Genomic DNA, 25,138 nt, shown 5'->3' with positions numbered 1-25,138 from the left:
ATTTCTCTAGATTTTCCAAAAGTGCATGATTTTTCCTGATGTTTGTTATGTGGCTGATTTTTGGGGGGGGGCAGGGGGAAGCTGTATTTTTAATTCTTATTAAAACATTTTATTAGATTTCTAAGAAGTATTTTTGGATGAAACATAGCAGCAGCAATGACTGCTTGGGCACATTACACCAAAGCAAGGAGCACTAGATGTTAAAATAAAAGCAGAACTTGGAGCTTTTTTGTTCCACATGTATGGAAGGAGCCAGCACTGAGTGACAGAAGGCAATGTCCTTATTAATAAGCCTCTGCATTAAAATTACAGCAGGAGCACAGGGAGAAAGAAGCAGCAGTGGGTTGACTGTGACTTGTGTACTTGGAGTTACTGTGTCAGTAATGATGGATGGAGCAAACAATAAAATTTGACCTGTCAGGTAATGTGTCTGAGGCTAGAAGCCTTAAGGCATTTGTAATTGGCTTCAGCCACTATGTTAATGTAGGTGGTTTGGAAAATCAGATTATTTGAGTGATACAGCTGGTTTGCATTTTTAGCATTCAAAAGAAAAGCCTAGAAACACAAAGGGACTGAAGTCATAATGCTTGTTCTTTGTGAGCTGCCCTGTATAATAGAGCAGGCAGAGGAGTAGTTTTCAGATGAGATGTTCACAGTGTGTAGAATATGAGTTATTTTAAATGATTTTGTGGGGCATAATTCTTAAACAGTGTGTGGGAGGTGCAATGCACGTAGTTTCCATTACACACATAAATCTCATTATTATCTTCTTCATATTCTACATTATGCTCAAATGTGCCCCTGTAGTATAACAGGACTAGAAAACACTTCTTGGGGTTGACATTACTCAGTGATTTGTCAGTGTGGCATGAAGTGCTTAACTGAACACATTCCTCATAGCTGAAAAAATCTGTGCTGTGTAAATCCACAACTAAAGTGGGTTTTAAATAGCTGTGCACAAAGTAATTCTATCATATTAAATATGTTCAGTTGGTGTTAGAAAGAGATCACATTGATATTATACACATAATATTGAGGAGATATTGTGATAGTTGTCGCAAGTAGAATGATGTGCATATTTTCCAGTGAAAGCATTTTGTAGCATAATGTCAGTCTGAGATCCCAGAGTTTTCATCAAAATCAGTATCCTGAACTTTCACTGAATCTAAGGCATAATTCAGAGAGAAATGTCTCTTCACCCTCAAAATATTTGTGAATTTGTGAATGGAAATCAGCTGAGAACCTGCCCAATAATAACTTGCATGTTGACAGTTCTTCCTGAGGAGATAGGGAGTGGCTTTGGGAAGGTTGGGGCTGATGGGCTGTGTGTTTGTTTGGTTTGGTTTTGTTAGAGTGAAGTGGTGGAGGTGGGACAGAGTGCCCCAAACCATCAGAACATGGAGTCATCCATATTACCTTTTGGTAGTGCTGTAAGCATTGGGCCATTTCCAGAGGGCTTTGTCTTTTCCTTCAAGGGCTGTTCAAATCCTCTTCTCCATTTCCCCCTCCCTATACCTCATGTACTCTGCTCTAAAGTGTTTATTCCTTCCAAGGAAAGGAAATTGCAGGAGAGTTTTGACTGACCTGGGAGCATTGCAGAGGATATCAAAGGTGGTTTTGGACTGGTGGTATTAGGAGAGGATCTGTGGAAAGGAGAAAAAACAATGCTGAGAATATTATAGGGGAAGGGAAAGACATCAGGATTCATTTCTGTGAATCCATAGAAAAACTGGACTCCATTTCACTGTTTGCAGAAAACCTTGAACAAACTGGGCCTGTCCCCAGTCACTGGCAATTAGATGATACAAGTGGAATTTTTTGATTCACTGAGGGTTTACTTCCCAGAGGTAATACTACACAAAACAGAAGCAGAGAGCTCAACTGGTTGCATTTCCCTTCATCCAGGATGTTTTCATCATAATTAGAGGAGAGCAGAGAAGAGAATTTAAAATACATGTAGTCATACTTTTTAATTTTTGTTTTCACATGCTCTGGATTGTTCTCCAATGATCTGTACTCTTATTTTCCCATTTTAATGTGTTACAGATAGAAATAAGTATGTAAGGAGAAATAATGTTGCATGTTTTAATGTGATACTTCTAGTTTGCTGTAATGTAATCTTAGTATAAGCAGTTTCTGCTGCAAATATACTTTTATAATTTTTTCTAGGAGAAAAAAGTATATGTTTTGTTACATGTGTTTAAGAGTGGCAGATATTTTCTTATTAATGGAAGTTATGCCTTCATTGTTCTTACCTTTTCAAACTGAGAAAAGAAAATGAAGTGGGTCAGGGTCATTTTGGGTCTAGCTGGCTGTACTCCCTTTTTCTTGCAGGAGATCTTGATGAAAAGCTAGGGAAATAAAGGAGAGATGGAAGTTTCCAAGTTCAGGTTTCAGCAGTGCTGGTTGTGAGATCTCAGTATGAATTTCTGCAGCTGGCTAGAGCAGATATATCAAAAGAGTTATGGTAACCTGCACTGTCTGATAAAAAACCCCAACTTTTTAAAAACTACTGAGATGCTGGAAAGAAAGTACCAAAATGTCTTTTAAAGAGAAGTTTCTTTAGGCAGCACAGGCAGGGTGAGGAGCCTTTGGAAAGTTCAGCAGTTGAATGGGGATGGGGGTGGCTTTCTTCAGTGAGTGACGTAGGCACAGCCCTGGTTCATCTGCATTGCATGATGAGAATGAGCTGTAAAATGTAAGATATTATTAATAGACTAGCAAAGGCTTTCAGAGGGGAGATGGCAAAGTTATTCAAGCTGTCTCTTCCAATTCCTGTGTAGGTTAGAAAAGACAGGAAACCCTTGTAGGATGCAGCTCTAATCTGGATTTCTGCCCAGCCTGGCAGAGTTAACCCTGCAGGACCTCTGCAAATAGTTCTCGTGTCCTGGGGCAGTACATGACAGCAGCACACAAATTCTCCCTGCTGGATTGTCTCTCCTGCAAATTATATCTACCCCTGCCTGAGCTCTTGGGGGTGAGCTGAAACTGCTAATGGGGCTCAATCAGCAGGGGAATATTTTTGTCCTATTCTTGCATGTCTGTCTGCAGCTGTGCACCACATGGTTCTTGAAAATTTGCCTGCAGTCTTAATATTTTATGTTGAGACTCAGAATTCCTTTTCATGCAGACATGTAATCACACCATGTAATGCATCTTGTCTGCCACCATGTACTATTTGGTTTTAGGTGACTCTTTGGGGTTTCTTTTTTCTCTTTTGTACACAGGCTAACTGAAGTGTTAGGTTAGTCCCAGCTGACTGGAGAGGAGGAATCTGGCTATTTTCAGTAAGTCAGTAGCTGTTCTTCTCCTAGCTGTGATAAAGCACACCTTTCTCACACCTCCCTGGCTTAGAATGACACAGCATAATGTCTGTAAAAACCTGGTTTGGCTGTAAATGTGCTGGAGGAGCTCTCTCTCCATCAAGCTTAAGGCAGAGATCAGATCTGAGGACTTGAGGCCCATAGCTGCATTTCCAGTAACAAATCCAAAAAAAATTACATCCTTGAAGCTTCCCCCCTCCTTGGAGTGTGGGGTGCAGCTCCCTTTGGAGGCTGGGGCACTGCTCAGCACCTTCAATTTGGGCAGTTGCAGGTGCCAAGTGCTTTTCTGGGAGAGGATATCCAAGGATGGAGATCTTTATATTTTTATAGCCAACAGCAGCACATGGGAGTGAGAGGCCCCACCAGTGAAATAAATAGAATATTAAAAGAAAAAGTTAAAACTGTTTGTGTCCCAGCATATTTCAAACCTCAACTATGAGGTATATTTAACTTCTCAAATCAATGGTGTTCTCAAACCTGTTTTGATGTGTGTACTGTGCTTCCACCTTTTGGGTAAGATTTAGTGCATAAATAACTTGCAAGACTTCTTGACACAGATCATGATCAACAGCCAGTTCTTGGGTTTTGTGGGCCACTCTTTGATTTTGACCTAACTCTAATAGACTTGTAAATGGAAGTTCACAAATAAAACTGGCACAAATTGTGACTACTTCTTTTAGCTGCCCCTCTAAAAGTAACAAATCCAATTAATCAATGGGATTAATTATCTGTGGAAATGACATCATTGCCAGGCAAAAGCAACACCAGACTATCTACACATTTCAAGCAGAATATCTAAAGATGTAAAATTGAAATCTGCAGAAAGTACAAAATAATTAATTTCATTCACAGGGATTCTTACTGGGGACTGTGGATGCACTGTTTGAAAAAACCTGTCTTATTAAATACCAATTAGATTAGATAAAATTTTAAAAGCCTCCTATAGATAAACTCTTCAACTTGTTAATGGACTTTTTTCTTCATAACTTCAGAATTTCAAGTATTTTCAGGACTCTTAGCTTTCATGTCAATGAAAAGCTGCTTGCTAGAAATTCCAGTTTTCAAGTCTCTGTGTTTAACATTCTCAAGAGTCAGAGGCATCTGCCACCCAGGGGGTGATTGGTGCTACAAACTGCGTGAAGTTTGAAGATATTTACAGATCAGATGTGGCCAATTTAAATTGCAGGGAGACTGAAATGAAAGACTCTTTCAGCTGCTGTGCTGCACCAGGCTGGGGTAGGGTCTGGTTTGAGCTGGGCACCAAACCTGGGACCATCTGATCCACATCATGACCAATTCCTGCTGAAGTTGGTAGCAAAAGTTTTTCAGTTCAAAGTAATAAATAAAGAGTAGAAAATGACCAGTCAAAGCTGCTGTAAGGGCATAGAAGAGGAATGCTAGCCTGTATGGAGACCTCTATTTTCAAATCTGAAATCTGTCACCATAAAGCCCATATAGAGGGGTTAGTGCCAGAAGCATGTTTTATTACTTAAATCTATCTTGCACAAGCAACACTGAGCAAGGAAAACCCTTTTGAGTTATATAACTCTTTGATGGGATGCCTTAAGGTCTTTCTTTTTAAGCCAGTAAATTCTAGAGCAGTAATTTAAAGACTGCACTTTTCCTTAAATCTAAAAGCATGTTCTAAATCCTGTTGTATTTAGTTTGAACACTTATCTGATAGGCCTGATCCCATATTTCCAGACTGAGTGACATCACCTGCAGGCACTCAGACTAGCATTTTGAAACACATTTTGCCTTCTGTGAGGCAGCTCTCCCAGGTGGTGGCACTGGGAGGGAAAGAATGTCGCCAGCCAGACCTGAAATGGGGGAAACAGGGATCAGAGTGGAGGCTTGGGCTCCTGCAGGAGGCACCACCGTGAGTGGTGGCCAGGGCTGTGTCAGCCCTCACACCTGCAGGCACAGCAGGATCAGTGTTTTGCCCTGCTGGGAGGTGTCAGCGGGACTGATCCAACAGAGTTTAACCAGACCCTGGAATTCCCATTTCATCAGTGCACCACAGCTGGAGTGGGACTCTGCACCCATCCACAAGGGAAGGCACAAGCAACATTTAGGGTTTTGGTGTGCAGGTTTTGTTTGGTTTTGGTGGGATATCAGTGCTTTTGATAAAGCTGTTGTGATGATGCTGGTGTTTAACAAAGGGGTCAGGTGAGGACACTTCAGTCTTCAGAGATGTTTGTGTACTTTCTTTGCAGCAGTAATTTTACTTTTAGGAGCTCCTGAATCCAGTCTTGCAGCTCTAAGTATTCCTGGTGATGCCAAAAGATATGGGCTGCAGGCTGAGGGCAGTTAACTGTTATGTTTTCACTTAGCTGTTTCTTTGGACCATATAGTGTCTATAAAAATAAAAAGAGCTGTTCCTTGGGAAATGAAAATAGCAAATAAGGCAGGTAAAGATTAATTCAGGGGTGTTTATGGACCAAGAATGTTGTGAACTCATGTGGTCATACACAGAGATAGGTTTTGCTGTCAAATACAGTGAAATATTGGATAAATATTAGATTGGTAAAAATAATATATATAAATTGATGGCTACAACAAGATGTTAGGATTAAGAATACCTGAATATAATCTGCAGTAAACAGCTTCCATCTGGCTAAGAGCTCACAGCATCAGAAAATACAGTAACAGAGATGTTCTTTTGCCATTTTTCAGTTAGCTCTGTGCAGTTAGCAGGAAAGGCAGTCAGGATTTTTGAGGCACAAAGGCCATTGATTGGAGCCAGGAACTGACACTCCAGAAGTGCCCAGTGCACCACGGTGAAGGTAGTGCTGTGATCCCAGGGGTATTTGACATAGATTTGCTCATTGATGGTGAAATACAGGTTGATTAGAAGTTTGTTAGGTTTTTAGTCAGCTTTGTCAGATCACTGCAATGATAAAGTATGAGTAATGCAGGGCTTTAGATGAGGCAACAGCTGTAATTCAGGAGTGAAGGGTGAAAAACTCTTGAAGATTTACAGATGACTCATATTTCTACTGTGGTGATAAATTTGGCATTGTTATCTAAATTTCAGCTCTTTCTGTTTGTTGATTCCATTAGAAAAGTTTTCAGACCTAAATCATAACTGCAAAATAGTAGGAGATCATTCTGAGCAACAGCCAGGCTGATCTGTGACTAAACAACAGTAATTGTATTGGTTAGAAAAGTGATATGAGAATAATTCTTCATTTATGTCTGTATGGAACACCCCCACAGGCTGATGCAACACAGCGTTTAGAATGATGGTCAGCAACAGTTTCCTGGTATTTCAACCTTAAATCTCATTCATTCTGGTTTTCTATTAGTTTAACTTAGAGCCTTTCTTTTCTGTAAGTAGACAGTTACTGTAAAGTTGTGCAATTTTTCTTCTTCTTATGACTAATGTAAAAATTGACTCTAAACCTTGTTTTTGTCATTGTTTCCATTTTGTTTAATGGGAAGCCTTTTTAATTAGTGTTTTTCTTTTGATGTACTATCGTAAACTTTTCCATGTCATCTGTGTGAGTGAGCCCACAGCACAGAATGTGAAAGCTTGGAGTAGGTCTTGTGACTTTCAAAGCACTGAAGCTTACAAACTTCTGTAAAGTGACTTAGAAGAAAGCTTTCTTCATTACCCAGAGTCATCTCCACAGTGCTGGGATTAGTGAAACCCAGTTCATCAGTACCTGAACTGCCACCATTTAATTCTTCTTCGGAGAAGGCTCTCTGCAACTTCAGCATTATATCTTAGTCTAGCAATAAATTGTGACCCACTTAGAGCTACCTTTGGAAGAGAATCTGAGATGTAAGCTGGCACTGGAACTCCAGTATTTTCTTCCCTTGGGCAAAATCCTCAAGGCTAAGCATACACTGTGCTTTAAGGGTGGCAGATCACTCTGTGGGATTTGTTGCTTTGTTAATATGCTCAAGACATCATCTGTCACTGTAGGAGCTGGGAGCACTATCTAGGGTTTTCTGTTCATTGCTCTTCTCTGGCTCCCTTATTTTACAACTTTAGCTTTGGCCTGAATCCTGGGTTTGGGAGAGAATCATTTGCCACCCAAAGTCTGATGTGCTCTAAGCCTCCTGTTTCCTTTGTACCAGCAGTAATTTCCCTGCTTCTTCTTAGATCCAGGAAGCCACTTTCAGGAATTTTAAAATTAATCCTTTGACTTCACAGGTTCTTCTGGATGCATGGTTTGTCTATTTAGTGACTTGAGTTTCACCTCTGCTTGCATGATTTTGGGAAGGTGAAGAGAAAGGAAAGGTCCTTTCCTATTCCTTCCTCCCTCTATCTGGTCCTCATGATTTTGGGTTTTATTTTCTCTACTTGCTTTGAATCTGTGAATGGAGTCTGCCCAGGCACTGCCCCAGCCTCTTCAGAGCTGCACTAAACAACCAGCACTTCCCTCAGTGTTAAAAATTATCAAAAAATTGTCACCACTTCTACCACCACCTCTATTTCCATTTCATCTCAGAGCACAAGACACTTGGCCATAAAATCAATACATTTTTTAATACAGGTTTTATATTTAATAGCTAAATGCTTCCCTCTTACTGAGCATCATCGTTGCTGTGGGAGCAGGGTGGAGGCTGTGGGATGAGCCGAGCAGTCCTGCATCATTACACAGAGGATATGCTGTGGATATAAAAAGCAACAATGAATGCAGGGAAAGCATTTTCCTTAGCATATCCAGGAGGCTAGGAAGGAAAGACAGTTTTATAATTCATGTTGGGTGCCCTTGCCGCTGATTGCGAATTTAGTCTTGATCTTGGCAAATCAGTCACACTTAAAGAGTGACAAGGAAATGTAGCGCTGGTGACAGCCTGTATTGTGAATATTTCTAAGGTCTTGGCTAAGGCACACTTCTAGCCCAAAATATAGGCTCAAGGCCTTGCTAGACAGGCACTCTTGTCAGGGGCGATTGTGACAATCTAATCTTTCTAAATTAAATGTTTTTTCTATTGAGGGAGTAGTGCAAATCCATCACGTCCCCTCAGTTTCCAGCCATCAGCCCGTGCATTGCTCGGGGATGGATTTCCTTGGTGATGCCATGTACAGGCTGCAGTTGCCTTCTGCATGCTGCTGTCGTCCTTCAGCATCACTCTGACAGCACAGTTCACCCATTTTCATCTCATTTTTAAACCAAATGATCCTGATCGTGGTTCCTTCACAGCACCTTGATGAGGGGAGCCCTCCCTGCTGAGGTGAGACAACCCAGAGACCAGGAGGACGTGGAAGGGTGATGAGGCTCTCACCCACTGGGCTGTCCAACCTGTGGTGGGAATAAGGAGGGGCTGAGGCCTTTCCTGAAGGATGGAGACCAATTATTACTGATTTGTTTAATGCCTCCCCATGGAAGTGAGGGCTCAGAGCCCCTGCCAGGCTCTCCAGGGCAAACCAGTGGGTGCTGCAAAGATCAACTCTACAGTCATTAAGTGATTGATTTAAAGCAACACAGCAACTCTTTATTTCAGATATTCTTCTCATAGCACCTTCAGCCAGTGTACTAAATACTGTCAATCAAAATATTTACATTATTTTCAATATTTTAATACAATTAATTCTTCAATATGTACATATATCATAGCGAACAGATAAAATAGGTTAATTTGTGCTTCTGTCTTCAGCAATGTTGACCTATCAAAATACTCAGTCTTCATAATGTTCGAGAGAAAAATATCACTGCTAAAACGGCAGGTGCAGCTTCAAATGCTGAAGTTGGCCCTTCTGGCACCAGTGCAAAGGAGAGACAAGGAGCGACAAGACTCATTCTCTTCTCTATGAGAAAATGAGTCTGAAGCTTGGGAATCATGTAGAAACCCAGCCTGAGAATTCAGTGTCTGTTTCAGGCATTAAATGTCTGCAGGTTGGGCAAATCAAAATTCATTTGAGCACTTGTTATCAGTCACTGTGGACATTAATTCTGAGCTGCAGTCACTTATCAGCTGGACTGGCCTCACTTTTATTGGTTCTTTGGGGATCTGGGCCCTTTCCAAACCCAGACGAGAAAGGCAAGTCTGCAGTTTCTGTCCAAGGCACTTTGCAGTGCTTGGCCAGTGCTGCCTCTAGGACCCAATTTCCAGCCTCTCCTCTGAGCAGGCACCAACACTGGCTTGGAGTTTCAATGAGGCAAAGATGCCTCAAGTCCTTACAAATCAAAAGTGGCATCCTCTGGACAATTGGGGTATTGTGGCAGAAGCCACACACAGATTTCCTCTACTGCAAGAAGTAATTTCCAGGCTCAGTATAGAAGAGCTCAAAAAACTCATTCCAAAAAAAAAGCAGTCATCTTTTACTTTGAATGTGGTGAGGCTTCAGTAGGAATTTAAAATACTGTTACAGTCTGCAGGAGATGTGATGAATTGTCATTTAGAAATGTAATTTCTGAGTTCTGTTTGTGGACATTTCAGGAATGCTGCAGACCTGTGAGAGGGAAAAAAGGAAGGGTTTGTCTGGAACATCACAAGCAGCTGCAACCAGCTTTGAGCTCAGCCATTTGGAACAAATGGAACATTCACATAAATGGGGGATAAATGCATGTACCAATAGATGAGTAACTAACTGGTCAACAAACTGTACAGTACTAGACATGAGAGCTTTGCTGTGTTATTCTAGGAAATAGCTCTTTCAAAAGGAGTTTAAATAAATCTCTATCTGACGAAAGCAGTTCAAATATCAATGGTGTATAACTGTCTGTTTGATACTATGTGAAAAATACTAATTTATTATCTAGCTAGATCTTTTGCTTCTTGAGCTATTTATATTTCAGAAAAATAGATCTTAGTCTAATGGGGTGAATTCAAAAGGGTAAATGCACTCTTCAAATGTTTTTCATGGACTTCTGAAGCACGGAAATATGACTTCAGACTGCAGTTTTCAGACTGCCTTCTATGGGGTAAACTTCAGCAGCAACATCTTTGTATTCTTTTTTGCTCAGTCCTGTATTACACAGAAGCAGGAATAGATGGCATTTTCCAGTGCCAAAGGGTCTACTAATATTTATGAGGTCATTGTACTTGTCATGGCAAGAAAACATTTTAAATCTTCTGGAGCCTTAGAGTTCTGTGGGAGATAACATCTAAGTTTTGCTAATAAGCTTCACTCATGCTTGATGAATTTATAGTGGCAAATGAGAAGATTTATGCCACAAACTTCATCTGCCCAGTGGCCATCTGGAGCCTGAGACTGTATTAGCCCTAGTATTTAGTAATTTTGCTAATGTCCAGACTATGAGCCACATTGCAGTTCAACTTTACGGTTTTCCTAAAGTAAAATTGCTGGATTTTAAGTTGACATGTTAAATGGAGAAAACCTGAGAAGTTTTGACCTGTTTGTGTGGCTCTTTATTTGCAACTGTTAGCAGAAAGGAGAGGGAATGCTGTTTTATTTTTTTCAAACTCCTGTAGCAATTCAGCTGTAAGGCTTAGGGGTTGCTTTCGCAGAATTTGTGGCTCACGGGCTTTTCCAACTTGAAATCATTTAGTTCCAACTATTCCTTTTGTGGTTTTATTACCAGTCCTAGTGCCACTCAATGCCACTGCTGAGTTAATGCAGATACAAGTGTGAGACTTGCCAAGAACCCATTTAGTAGTGTGCAAATGATGGGTTTGTGGAGAATGTTGACATGCTTGTTGATTCATGTTAAAACAAGCAGTGGATTCTGAAAGGGCATCTGTGGGCACCTGACACAGGCTCTGAGCACTACCTTGCTTGGTCAAGAGAGGTGTGTAAGAAAAGAAAAGCTGCTTTATGAGGCTTAATTTTCAGCAACTGGGAAATAAAAGTCTGAAAAGAAGCCCTGTGTCTGAGTGCAGGTTTAGTACTCTTATCTGGTTAATTGGGTGTTGTCATCTCTCTGAATTTAAATAGCATCGCTCCCTTCGAACATCCCATTATGTTTTCTGCTGGTGCAGAGCATTTGATATTTCCTTCTGCAGGATTGGCTGCACTTGAGCAGTACTGGGTATTTATACCTTTATACATACATAGGTCTTTGATGCCTTTGTGGATGAAAGGAGTCATATAAATGGTAATTTTATTGCATAATTGTCTTACTGAATATTTTTCAAAATAATATTTAGGAGAATAGATGTAGTACATCAGGCAGTTAATCATTCTAGTCAATTAAACTTCCTTGGGATTTTTTTAAGGATTAACAAGTATTTTCTGGTGTTTATAGAACATGCGATATTTCCGTCACAAAACTTACTTGAATACAAATGTTTATTGCATCAAGGTTGCATCTTCTCATTAGAAATGCCAACAAAGTTATAAACTTTCTTGAGAAATTTACTACCCTGGTAAGAGTAGCTTGTAAAGGGTTTTATTTAGGAAATATGTATGCCATAGAATATCATATTAAAATAACAAAAATGCTAAAGCTTTGGAGGAAGTTCTTCAAGTCTTTAGGTTTCTTCAGAGTCCATGACCTTTTCTTCTGCTCCCATAGGGACAGATGCCAAAGCTATTCAGAAAATCTCACTTTTGAACTCACTGGAGTAGCAAAGCTGAAATAAAAAGTGTTGTAAACTAGAATTTGGTGTTTCTTATTATGCGCTTCATTAACTAGAGGGTTTTATTTACATGAGCATTTGTCATCTCCATGTCAGATTTCTTGAAAAACAAGTTGAATTAACAGGACATGTTTAATGCAGTTCTGACAGAGAGGTTAATGAGAATTCAGAAGGCAGCAAGAACGAAAATAATACATAGATGAAAACTACATGGAACCAGAGTAAGTTGTAATTTGGCTTGTCTTAAACAGTGGTATTCACTAACTCTGCAGTGAATGAAATTAAAAATGTGTTCAGCAATTCTCTCCTTTGGTAATATCCAGTACTCTCTTGGTTCATGGTGCAGAAGACCTAGAAGGTGGGTGCCCACTGGTTGAACCATTTTGCCAAAAAATATTCGGGATGAGTCTTTCAGCCTGCATGCTTGGAAGGGAAAAGGATTTCTGCATCTGCCTGTATGAGACTGCATGGGATCAAGGTCTCATGGCTGAAAATGGCAGAAGGAAAATGTCACATCCTGATGAGAGTGGGTGTTGGTTTATGGCTGCTGCTTTCTCCCATCACTACCTTTGTTTAGCCAGCCCAGTTACTCAGAATGCTAAGAAGGGGCACAGGACAGGGATTTGGCTTCCTTGCACTTAACCCTGATCCCTCCAGAACCTTTTGCATTTCTTGTATGGCTTGTGGAAAATTCCCAGAAGTTCCCATGCCTGCCCCCAAAGCTGCAACAATTTTCCCTGAAGTGGATGATCAAAGCATCAAGCACAAAGTTTGAGCAGCTCTGTGTCCTTGTGGCTGGTGACCTGCCCTGTGCCAGGAACAGTTCTGGGCGAGAACACGCCCTTCGAAAGGAAGTGAGCAGTAAGTGAGGATTGCAAATACACAATTTGTTCTTTTTGGGAAAGCTACCAATCTTGATGATGGTAATCACAGGTCTGCTTTTCTAACTTGATTAGAATCACAGTTGTGACTGCCAAATCAAACAAATTGGCATGTGATGGTCGGAACTTAAAAACCCATCAATTATGTACACTCCTGCACTAAGGACAGCTTTAGGATTGCTGCTGGTGTTAGTTCCACTTGCCTGTTGTACATTTGGTGGGCAAAACCAGTATTATTTTTAAAATCCTTCTTTCTGCAGTCAAGGTCAAAACAGGAGAAAACTGTTATTTACATGATGAGTCATCTGATACAGTTCAAGTACTGAAAGTTGTGTTCTTGAGTGGAAGAGGAAAGAAGAACATAGAGTTTATTGCACCAGCTTGCAGCTCATTATACAAGCTTAAATACAAATACCATTTGCAGTAATTTAGTTACCTTTTTCCAAGCTCTATGCCTGCATTCAGTTAACCTGTAAAATTCCTTGTTTCAGTATTCCAGTGATGTGATGTAATGGTTGTAAAAAAAAAAGGGGATTCGCTGCTTTTGGCTAACTGGCTTGTAAGAGACATGTATTTCAGGATTTTTCCTCCTAATGCAGGGACTCGAGAGGGACCAATGCCTGAGGTGCTTCAGATTTGTGGTTTTAAATGGTCTCTGACCTTCCTGAGAGGTGCCAGCCTTTTAGCAAAGGAGAAGGACTTTTATTTTTTCAGTTGCAGAATTCATATTTTGAGCTTTTTCTAGCAAACCGCTTATTTGAGCCATTTGAAACATCAAAGGAGGTGTTTCTTGGCTTGGGTACATCTTTAATTTAAAGCTGATTTATTAAAGGCCAAAACAGGATAATACTGCAAAAGGATTAGCTGTGGGTACTTGATTTCTAAGCAAACAGGCTAATTCTGCTTTCTTTGTATGGGTGTCTTTCACAGCAAGTCCATTCAGTGAGCACTGAACTAGGCCTGGGGTTTGGTTTTTCCATTTTTTATTTTTTCTTTAACTTTTTGTTGTTTCTATTATGTTCTTTAGAAATCAGAAACGTTGCTGACAAGCTTTAACTTCAAAGCTTAAGCCTGCTTACTCTCCCTTGGTTGCTATGCTCCAAAAGACATTCCTAAAGCTTCTATGCTAGTAACTGTCAAATGTTTTGTTCTTAGCATTGGAGATTGTTTGGCTTTTGTTTTGATTACAAAATAAAAATTCTGAGAAGTCAATTAAAAAGCATGCTGGCATTCTCAGGACTTCAGTCTTGTTGCTAATCTAAAAGCAAGCAGAGCAGGGGTACTACAGGATGCTGAGTATTTTATATTTGTACTTACACTTCAGCTTTGCTCTGTCTGTAATCAACAGACAAAAAGTGTCTCTGAGAGCTGGAAGTTTGCTGGATACTGTACATTTCATACATCTGTAACAAGGAATGAACACTGCTGAGGCCACATCATGGTCAGTGAAATCTGTCCATCCTACTGTGAACTAGTTCATCTAATAGATGTAATGATTAGGATGGGATAACTATTCTAGAGAGCAGGAATAAATATTCCCGTGGCTTCCTGAAATCTGTTATCAGAGAACAAGGAGCTGCTTGGGAACAGAAAAACTCAGACTGGCTTTCACCTCTTGCATGCAAAGACAAAGTTTGGTTAGAAAAAGATGACACATTTGAAAACCAAGCATGCATGCTGGAAAACCTGGTGTGTCTGGTTTTGCAGAGGGACTTCAGGACTTGGTGATGTGATTGGCCTATGGCTAGCAGCACAGGTGAACTCCTGATTTGCTGCTTGCTGCACCACCAACTTGTCAAACAAGTCAGGGTGTTCTTTTGCTATATCTCCAGCCTTTTCCTCCCACCATTTTCTAGGAAAAAAGTGCAGTGAGTTTCTAAGAGATCCTTGCTAGTGCAGGATGGATGAGCTCTGCAGCCCAGAGTACAGCACTTGGTCTGACCCTTGTTCTCTGTCTCTCCTGGAAGCCCCCCAGACCTTTTCCATGGATTATGAGATGGTTCCAGGTACTTCCTCCTTCTCCTTAAAAATTTTATAACACTGGGAAGTACAAAACTTTGTGACCACAAAAATCATATAATTATTTGGGTTGTAAGGGAATTTAAAGAGCATCTTGTTCTAGCCCTTCCATGGCTGGGGACAGCTGTCACTAGACCAGAGCTGCATCCAACCTGACCTTGAACAGAAATGAGCAAAACAAGATTCCAGCTGTTACTCAATATTTGTGTCAAGAGAAAAAATGGCCAGCATAGAACAAATTCAAGACTCATTCACCAACATTTCAAGAGGGGAAGCAGGTGTAGTAGAAACTTTTCTTTGTCTTTGATTTGAAAACTTAGATACATCAGAGAGAGGGTTGAGCTTATCCTGATACTCTCTCAGGACTTATCCAAACTTTTCCTGATATTCAGTCCATACAGCCATAAGTGGTCTGAATCCCATCCCCAGTCACATCCTGTTGTTATCAGACATCCCAAAAGTAACTGCAAATATAGTACTAAATACTTTGTAATTACTGATTGATAGGGAGAGTTAATAGATTTTTGGGATGCTGAGATATTGCCACCATACCAATTGCATGAGAGCCTTCAGGGAACATGCCTACCCTTTATAGTAGTCACCAGCTGCTGCTTTTGGTCCAGGTATGGACAGATGGGTATGGGAATGACTGTACATGGAGCATTGCCTCATCTGAAATCTAAATTAGTGTAGTCACTGGCATAGCTAAATTGCTGTGTTTATAATGTGATTGACTGGGTGGAGACCCCGTGCTTGGGGATCTGAGTGCCTGGTGTTGCCTCCCCTCTGCCATATGCAGGTGGTTGTTTAGCTGGTAACAGGAGCAGCAGTGTGTGCACAGAGCCACAGATCGTTACCCCTTGATTATGTTCACGTTATCTGATGTGTCGTCTCCATGAGAGAAATTAAATTGCCTTTAGTAATTTGGAGCAAGTAAAAATGACAAATCATCCTTCTCATGTGATCAGTAAATGGCTGCAGAATGAGAATGAGAATGCATCTCAATTACATGGCAAGTACATTTCAAGCAGTATCGATCACTCCAAATCTCCAATTGTTTTTCTGTGATTTTTTTTACTTTTAATCTAAGATGGCTTTGGTCTATTAAAGGGGAAAAAAATTGTAGCTTCATTCCACTTTGAATAGTGCTATTAGCTGTGAACTCTCAGCTCATGATTATGAGGCATTAGAATAGGGAATAATTTCACAGAGGCAAAAGCAATACAATATAAATCTAGAAATGAAGGAAAGCAAATGCAGGAGGAAAGTGATTTTTTAAAGTCCATGTCTTGAGATACAGCAGAGTAGTGTACTGGAAAGCACAAACTCCCATGTGCAGCTAGGAAATGCTCATCATCAGTGACCTGTCATGCAAATCCTGCAGGGAGACAGCAGAGTGGACATTTAGCAGAAAAAGATTTTGTGACTGAATACAGAGTGTAGAATATGGGCTTGGGTGATTGTGCATCATCTCCTCAGCACCTCAACTCCTGCATTTGTGCACAAGAACCATCTGGCACAGCCCAGAGTGTGAGGATGACCTTGGGATTCTGAAATAGTCACCAAAATCAAAGTGCCATAGCCTTTGCATTATATGTAATGGGAGGAGAGCAGGGTGGTTTGCAGATCTCAGCCAGGCTGGTGCTTTGTGTTAAATCTCAGTGAGAAGGGAGGATGGGTGTCTTTATTTATATAAGGGACAGAAGTGCTTTGTCTTCATTTCTCATTTAACTCGTTGTCTCATCAGCCAGTGAAGGAAAAGTTGAAATCAACATTGCCCAAATGTTTCAACTTATGAATGGATTCTTCTGTGTCAGGTTCTGACTCTGTTTGGTCTGTACTTCTCCAATAAGGACCCAAATTTCTTAAAAGATGATAAACCAACTGAGAGGTTCCCACATACACCCCTTGACCTAGGTGTTTCCAGAACTGGCATCTAAATGACTTGTAAAAACAAGTTCAATTTCTTTATGATGCAGTAGATTTTGGTGCCTGAAACTGTTTTCTTGCTTGATCACAGAATAGGAAACCATTTGTTTTCATTGTCACATTACATTAATAAATGGTCCCTTGAATGTCCTTCACCTCCACATAGTCTTGTGGCCTTGAATGCCATATCATCCAGCTCATGCCATCAACTGCATTTTTTAGAATTTCCTGCTTCACATTGAGCTGATTGCCACTTGTTTCTTGGGGCAATGTGCCTTGTAATAAAACAGAATTTTGTGCTTCATTGGTCTGTCCAGAAGTGCCCAAATTAGCTGATTCTGCTCTGGCTGTAAGGGCAGTTTGCAGCAACACAAGTACAGGATCATTTGCTTAGTTTGCTGCCCTGCCAGTCAAACACTGGGATGGTTCAACATGCCTACAAGCAGTCATCCTACTAACTCCTCAGCCATCAGTCACGTTGTAAAACTGTTCTTTTTTCTTTCTTTAATGAAGTCTTTAATATTTATCATGTTAATTTTTTTTTTTTATTTTTTTATTTATTTATCAAATCATAGACTGCTTAGGAGCAGAGCTGACCCTCTATGGAACAATCAAGCTCTGTGTTTTCTAAAGTCATTCTGTCTTTGGCTGATGAAAAGAAGGAGCTCCTTCTGTTCTCCTTCTCCTGAGAAGCTGAAGGCTATTTTTAGAGAGGTGTGTACAGTTCTAATTGTAATGCAAAGCCACCAAATATGCAATTATTGCCATCCTGAATTGCATGATTGCTGCCAAATGCAACTCAGCTTGTTCTTTTCTGAACCCCAAGAATCAATTGTTTCTTCTTGGAAAATGAATCTTCTGACTTTCCTGTTGCTCTGAAGGTGATGCTTTGTGGTTTAAACAGTATTATGCTGTAATATTGTTTAAACCACAAAGTATGAAAAACATGTCACTTTCTGATTGTATCTAACAAAAAAAGCTGCTAAAAATTTTAATAATTTTAAAAAATTGTTTCATTTTAAAATCTTAAACCTGGCAATTCTAATCTTAAGGACTTGAGCCATGTGCTTGGAGCAGTTGCTGATGTGACTGCCTGACCTACCCTGATATTTAAAGGTTGCTGGGGTCTCATGCTTTCCTTCTGTTCCCTGGTAATTTTCCTGAGAGGGCAAAGTCCTGCAGCTGTCCCTCATTAGAGCTGCAGGATTGCAGAGGGCAGAGCTGTGCAGTGTGCACCAATTTCTGCTCCTTGGGGCTTTGCTCTGTGAGACCTTTCAGTGTTACTGCATTTGGCTGCATAAATCTGTTCAGCCCCTAAAATATCAGTGGCCTGGCACTTGGGTCTCTCTCTTCTTGACCCTCACCTGGATGCTGTTCCCTTTTTCTAGCAGATTATGAACCACCAGCCTGTCAGCTACTTGTGCAGTGAGAGACATTCTCAAATATTTGTTGCTTACCTGAGACATAACAAGGTTCTTCATGTCACTCCTTGCAGAGAGGGGAATTGCTGAGCCCATCAGCTATAACATCTGCTTCAAAGCTAGAGCTAGCACACATTTTTAAAAGCCTTTAATATGTATTTACACAATAGATTGGTTGTGTTAATTAGAGTTTATTCCACCACTGGTATGCATGCATAACTCCCATTAATATCATCACCAACTATGTATTCTCATAAGGAGAACATAGCTCCTAATTAGAGCTCCAGGATTTTAAGATATCTTTGTACAGCTTTTATTGCAAAGATTAAGTGTGCTCGCCTGGTAGCTGTTGTAAGAAGAAAAAGATGGTGTTTTTATTATAATTATTTTTTCCATCAGCCTCCCTTTAATTTTTGTTGCAGTAGCACAAGCCAATCCCATCCTGGAGCAGTGCATGTGCAGGGCAGGGGGCCTGGCAGTGGGGAGCTGTGCTCTGTGAGCAGAAGGGTGCCCAGAGAAATGAGATGACTGCAGCAGCCACCAAGTGTTGGTCTGGCCATGGAATAGCCCCTAATGGCACCAGACAGCTGCCCAAGTGGCCAGTCCTGGGGACAGAGCTTGGCCCATATTTTCAGTGCCCCACTGAGGTGCTGTGTCCCAGGGCACAGGACAGGGGGGCTCGGGTTTGCAGAGCAGCAAAAAGGCAGCAGAACCCAGGGCAGGGAGGGGAAGTGCTCAGGGACCACACAGCCCTGTCCCCAGCCCAGAATCTGAGACTCACCTCCAGACTTCACATTAGTGTCTGATTTTTTAATGAACACGAATTCATGTGATTGACTGCTGTCTCTCAATCCTTATTTCAGTATTTCAGGTTTTACAGAGCCTGAAAAGTTTGGAGAATTCCCATTAAAACTTAATGTATATGTTCAGCAATGGTTGTGTACCATCTGACATTTCTTTTGGGATTTGTAGAAAAGATACTGAACCATTTTATTGTGACAAGTTTTTTTAAAAAAACACACTTGATCTGAGTGTGTTCCAAATACTGTATTTTGTTTTCCATCTGATGAAAACTGGAAGGAGAGGCTTATAAAGAAAATGGTGATAAGAGTCCCAGCTAAGAAAGCAATGGCAAGCACAGCTCTAAAGCTTGTAAACAAACAACCCCTCTCAAAGGGGTGTCTGAATTCCAATGGATTCTAATTATCTGCTAAGACAGATAGGTAGGGAACACTACTGATATCAAGAAACTGTGGACTAAAAATATATACATGCTATAATTTTAGGAAATTTTAGCTTCTGCCTGTGGCAGCCACTGGGTAAAAGATAAGGTAGAAAATAATGAGCTTTTGTTATTTGTATGTGTAGTTTCGAAGAGACATATTGTGAGTGAACAAAAGATGCACCATAAAACAAACTCTGCACTGAAATCATTCTTGGTGAAAATGTGAAAAGCTGTAGGGTGATAAAAATGCAGTGTCTTCCAGGCAAGAGCACTGTTGAACAACAGGTTTAGAAACACTGCCATTAATATGATGTAATATCTCAGGAGTTTAATGCTTAATTAGTATACTATAAAATTTAACCTCCTGTTTCAGTGCTCACTCTTTCTCAAATGAGATTTCCTGTTTATCTTTGTCATGTATATTGTCTGCTAATTCCTACATACCCTCCTGGTTAATTCACATTAAATTAATGATAGAAGCAACAGAAGTTTGGAACCTAGCACTTTCTCCTGTATTAGTATGACTGCAAGAAATTTTCAGTTATTGATTATTTGCTTGTGAATCAATCACACAAAATGTCCCAGGCCCCCTGGGCCATCCTGTTACATCACAATTACTTTGCTTTGCCACTGAAAGGTGCCATCAGGTGCTGCTGTACCTGGCTGTGCTGTAAGCAAATCCATGAGCTGCTTGTGTCAGGATGCAAAGCTCTTCACAGCATTAATGCACTGGGCTGTACCAAGCTGTCCATGAACACATTCAGTAGTCAAATACACACTCTTGCAGAAAAGATCACAGGAACTTATTCCACAGGATTACTTACTTGCAGGTTAGAAGAAAACCTGACTGCCAGAAGTTGAAAGCCAGAATAAAGGCAGAGATTCACTGTTTTATTATATCATTAAAAAAAATAAATAATCTAGATTCTCCTCTAGTAGGGACTGGAGGCTGGAGACTAACAGACAAGAATAAAATAGCTAGGAATAAATTTTATGTAGCTATTTCCTTTCTCCCTCAAATGTGAATGCTTATGCAAAGCACATTGCTGTAGATTCACTGACAATAAAGCGGGAATCATTATACAAGTAGTGGATTCTCAGGGGAACACTTTAACCAAAACACACTCTGCAGTAATTTCCCACATCTTCGTTGAATAAATTAATTTATGAATTTTCCATGAATATGTTCAACCATTTCTCCCCTCATATACTTTATTGATCTCCATATACATTTAGCAACAAATAACAGAGCTGCTTTTCCATTTGCAGTAAAATAGTTTAGAGATGTTTATGTGGGCCTTGGGGTTCAGAGTAAACAAATGCAGTTCACACACCAGGGAGGCTGCAGAAAAATACAAAGCTTGCACAACCTAGGGAGCTCTACTAGAGCAGCTCAGCAGAGAGTTGAGGCATTTCCAATCATATCAGTGGCAAAATGAGTCCCCTGAAATGAGAGGGACTGGCCCCAAACTGTGGGGCTGCTCCCATGGAATCCTGTGCACAATCACTGCAAGGAGCTTTGTGACTCATGTCTGCAAAATGTATAATGTCCCTTTGGTGTGAAAGACTGAGAGTGTTTCCAAGCACAGTGTATCATTTTATTGTCCATGGTCTGGAGAAAGCCAGCAGGCTCCTTATATGCTGTAGATCCAGTGGCAGAATAATCCAAAAAGTCATTATTGCTCCACAAGACATCCTCTGTGGACACTCTGCCTCTGAATATCACTTAGTGAGGCTTAGGCAAAGTCATTAAATCCAAAGCTGACCCACTTGTGTAGGTTGTTACAGTGAGTAAGCACACCATCACATGCAAAGTAAGAGATCTCCATGTTTTCCTCTAGGAAAGGAAGAAAGAGCTACATACAGTGATTAGGTGTTGAAAAGCAGTTAGTATTATCCTAATTTAATATTTAAAATGATGGAATTCTTTAATCTTCATCCCTCAACACCAAACATCCCAAACAAGCATGGTGGGAATGTAATGTGGTTAATCATGGGTGTAATCGTACTCACATGTTATTAATGACTGCAGCATTGTGATCTTCAAGCTGGGCTCTTCTCCTTGTCCTCAGATAATACAAACCATTTAAGCAGCTTCTTTTTTTTGGTTTGTGTTTAGCTTTTTGGGTGTCATTTTTATCAATTGTCTGGATAGCTGAGGAAAAACTTGCCTTGATGTTTTTAAGTATAAAATTCTTCCTTTCTTAACTGCACAGGCTTGAAATAGGCTGGTGCCATCTTAAAGGTTGGTATTTGAAGTATAATTGCTAATGCTTAGATACATAATTTACATTTATTATGCATAATAAAATATGTAAGTAATTGATGTTCTGTAAGGGATTAAATGATCAACTCCAGCTGCAGGAAGAAGATTTATGCCTGTGTTCTCAATAACATATTGACTATCAAAATATGCTGCAGAAAGTCATTGCCTTCAGGACTGCTCTCAGTGTTGTCCTTTCTCCTGTTCTCCTTTCCTTCTGATGTGCTCTCTCTTGTCTTTGTGCTCTGAGCAAAGTGTATTTAGGAGCAAACAGTTGAAAAATAAGTACATATATTCCCTTCAGTCTTGGGGAAAATTGGTGTAAAGTACAAGCCAAGCTTGCACACTTGCAAGCTTGTGTGTGGCCCTGCATTTTCTAAATGAGAAGGGCAGGACATCACAGAGAGCACAGAAACACCCTGATGCATTGAAGCTGAGGATGGTGGGAGGATAATGTCAACAGAATGGGATGTAGGCACAGCATAATGGTCCCCTGCTGCTAGATTAAAGCTTGGGCCACCATGAGCCCTTCTAGCAAAAATAAACACAGGCAAAGCCAAGGTATTTGCAGTACTTTCAAAGCAGGAGGTGTTTATCTTGTAACAACATCCTGCTCTGTTCTCTTGGCTCCCCTGTACCAGAATTGCAGAGGATGATGCTCTGGGTGTCAGCAGTGGCTGCTGCCCAGTGAGCTCCAGTTTCCCACTGCATCCTCCATGGTAACACCATGGTCCAGGCTCTGTGTCCTTCAGCTATGTCAAAACATGTCTGTCCCACTGTGTAAACATGTTGGCCTGCTTTTAAATGAATCATAATCTTCAATAAAACTCAGATCAAAGGGATTTTGCAGCCCTGGATTCCCATTTTCCTTGGCAGGGAGCAATCCCTGCAGGGAGGAGCTCCAGCCTGGGCACCACAGGCAGCACTCCCCTGTGTATCAAAAGCCCTTGGATTCTGGTCTTGTAAAAGCAGGGCTTGAAGAGGACAAAAAATAGAGCTGAATTTGGTTCACTAGGTATCGAGCCAAAGGGAACATTTGTGTTTCTGGGCTGTTTCCTTTCACTTCATTTTATTACTGCATTACTCCAGTGTCCAGCCACTGGTGCTTCTGGGCACAGAATGGGGAAATACCCACGGGGCAGTCACTGAGCAAAGGGCAACTACACAGGCACAAAGCTCTTGGAGGGAGTCAGAACTAAAATGTAGGTAATGAAAGCGACAAACACAAGGAATAGTCAGTGTTATCTTATACAAGTATTTGGATCAGAGACTGAAGTTTTGCAATCTATCCAATGTCATTAATGATAACACAATTTCTCATTTAATTGACATCTACTATTTTATATCTTGTCCTAAATAGTATCCTTGCTCTTTTTTTATGCTTGTAGTGCAAGATGGAGTTCCATGCCTGTACTTCTGGTAAAACCATCACAGCTCGATGTGAAGGGCCCTGCCCCTGCCTGCCAGGACCTGAAAGTTTAAAACACAAGACAGAGAAAACTGGTAAGTTGAACTGTTATTGAAATCATGGCAGATGATTTGGCCCCTGCTATGTTCTTGTAAAAATGTAAGAAAGACTTTTCTTAACTGGCATCTTTTCTATGTAAAGCATTCTGAGAAAGAGGTGTGGTACAACTAGTCATTTTTTAAATAGGTATTCTTTCAAACTCTTTAATTGCTGCAAAGTTAACTCCTACTTGAGAGAGTATCATAGGAAAACTAAATCTTGGCTAATCAAATGAAATATTTTAAATGCAAATATTTCAAATGGAAATATTGAAAAATTTTAAAAGAAAGTAGGAAAGGAAATATACTTCAGGCCTCCATTTACTTTCTAGAACAAGTGTTACTCCAGCCTACAGTTTGAAAATTCAGATTTAGTATCATTTTTTGAAAATTGCAGACATTCTTCTGCACAGCTCTCAAACTTTGACCAAGTATTGTAGATGGCAGTGTTCTGAAATCAATATATAACTGTACTATCGCTTTGTGTGGTTTGAGTCTTTTAGTTACAGAATGCCCACTGATAAATTGCCTTATTCATATTTTCTATTTCTTGTAGTCCTTATCAGGCTACAAGAAATATTTCTTTTTCTCTGCCCTTTCTATTTCTTTGCCCTTATCAGAAGGAGTATCAGATTAATAAATCTTCAGTGACATTTCAAGCTTACAATTTCATTCACACAAGAGAAAAAAGATTCTAATAACCCTTATCTTGATAAATGCAATTTGACAGGGTATATGTATTCTGAAACCCAGGCTTTTGTTTTGCCTGACTCAAACTTTAACTCCAGCCAACAAAGCATTAATTTAATGAATTGGGTGATCTGCAGAGCAACTTTCCTGAGGGCTTTTCAAGAGGCCAAACTTGAACTAGCAGTGCTCCTGCCATTGCCCCGGTGACAAGAATCATATTATTATTATAATTATTATTATTATTACTATTATTGCTATTATTAATGTTGGTTATGTGGTATCTTAGTGCTTTCTCAAGTGTTCACACAAAATTATTTTATTTTCTCATATGCTACAATAATATCATTAATATTGCTGAATTAGCCTAAAAATCAGTAGTTTGATTTGCCACATAAAATTTCATGTGAAAAAACTCTGCAGACCATTGGGATTCATTTTTGCTCCTTATTTAGTTGCCAGAGTTGTGAAGTGTAATGTTAAGTAGAAAATGATTGAGAGCTAAACCTCATGCCTTATACAGACATGCCAATGGAAAAATACTAAGGAGAATAACAGTAAAAATGCTTCCAGCAAAATGGAAATGCAGCTCTTCAAGCTCACATATCAACATTTTTATACCTATTACACAACAAGGTTAAACATATGTGGTTGTGAGCTTGCAGTTTGGAGAAAGTTTGCATTAATCTTTACACATTCATTCAACCATATTTAAATGTTATTCCATGATAAATTACTTTCAGAAATTAAAAATTTAAAGGAACATTTAATTTCCAAAGTAGTGTAATTCTAAATGTCATGACCTTTTTTTTATACGCTTGTGAATAAAACTGGCAGCAGCATCAAAGGAAAGCAATCTAAGTGTATGTGCTCAGAGGTAACAATGGACTGTGGTGTCTGAGTCTTATTCCTTCCTCCTCCCTGAGCTGCTTCGAAAACATCCCAGCTTTGAGGATGAAAATGAAGACTAATAATCATGTTAAAAATTGGAATTCCTTTTGCAATGCTAACTGCTGCTATGGAGACATTAATAAAATAGCACGAATGCAAGCAAAAGAAAACTACACCAGAATTATTACCTTTAATGGCAAGTAACAACAATAAAATCTTTCTACCATAAAGTTAAATCTTTGAGGAGATGGCAGGATCATGTTCTTCATTTTCTTAAATGGAATTTTGAATCAGTGTTTGAGAAGTAGAAAACAGGTCTCTGTGAAGGTACTAATGGAAGATTTTGGCAAAGAAGACAAGCCCTAATGCTTTTACTTTTTGCTGTTTTAAGCCATTTAGATTCCTTTGATTTATCCAACACTTGATATGCTTCATAAGTCATAGCAGCATCCCAGATTTACAATATGCTTCTATGATAGCTGCTGATTTTCAAC

At 40.0% G+C, this 25,138-nt stretch overlaps 1 protein-coding gene across 1 annotated transcript in view; it reads left to right on the top strand.

Moving 5' to 3' along the window:
• Positions 1-25,138, top strand: part of SPOCK1 (SPARC (osteonectin), cwcv and kazal like domains proteoglycan 1) — a 261,271-nt gene that overhangs the window by 185,648 nt on the left and 50,485 nt on the right. The window contains exon 6 of the mRNA XM_074552342.1: positions 22,949-23,063. Coding sequence (XP_074408443.1) covers positions 22,949-23,063 — 115 coding nt within the window. The remainder of the gene's footprint in view (positions 1-22,948; positions 23,064-25,138) is intronic.

The sequence above is a fragment of the Zonotrichia albicollis genome, chromosome 15 (assembly GCF_047830755.1).
Source record: "Zonotrichia albicollis isolate bZonAlb1 chromosome 15, bZonAlb1.hap1, whole genome shotgun sequence".
Classification (NCBI taxonomy): domain Eukaryota; kingdom Metazoa; phylum Chordata; class Aves; order Passeriformes; family Passerellidae; genus Zonotrichia; species Zonotrichia albicollis.
Note: the sequence above shows the minus strand (reverse complement) of the source record. Positions and strands in the feature narration are given on the sequence as shown.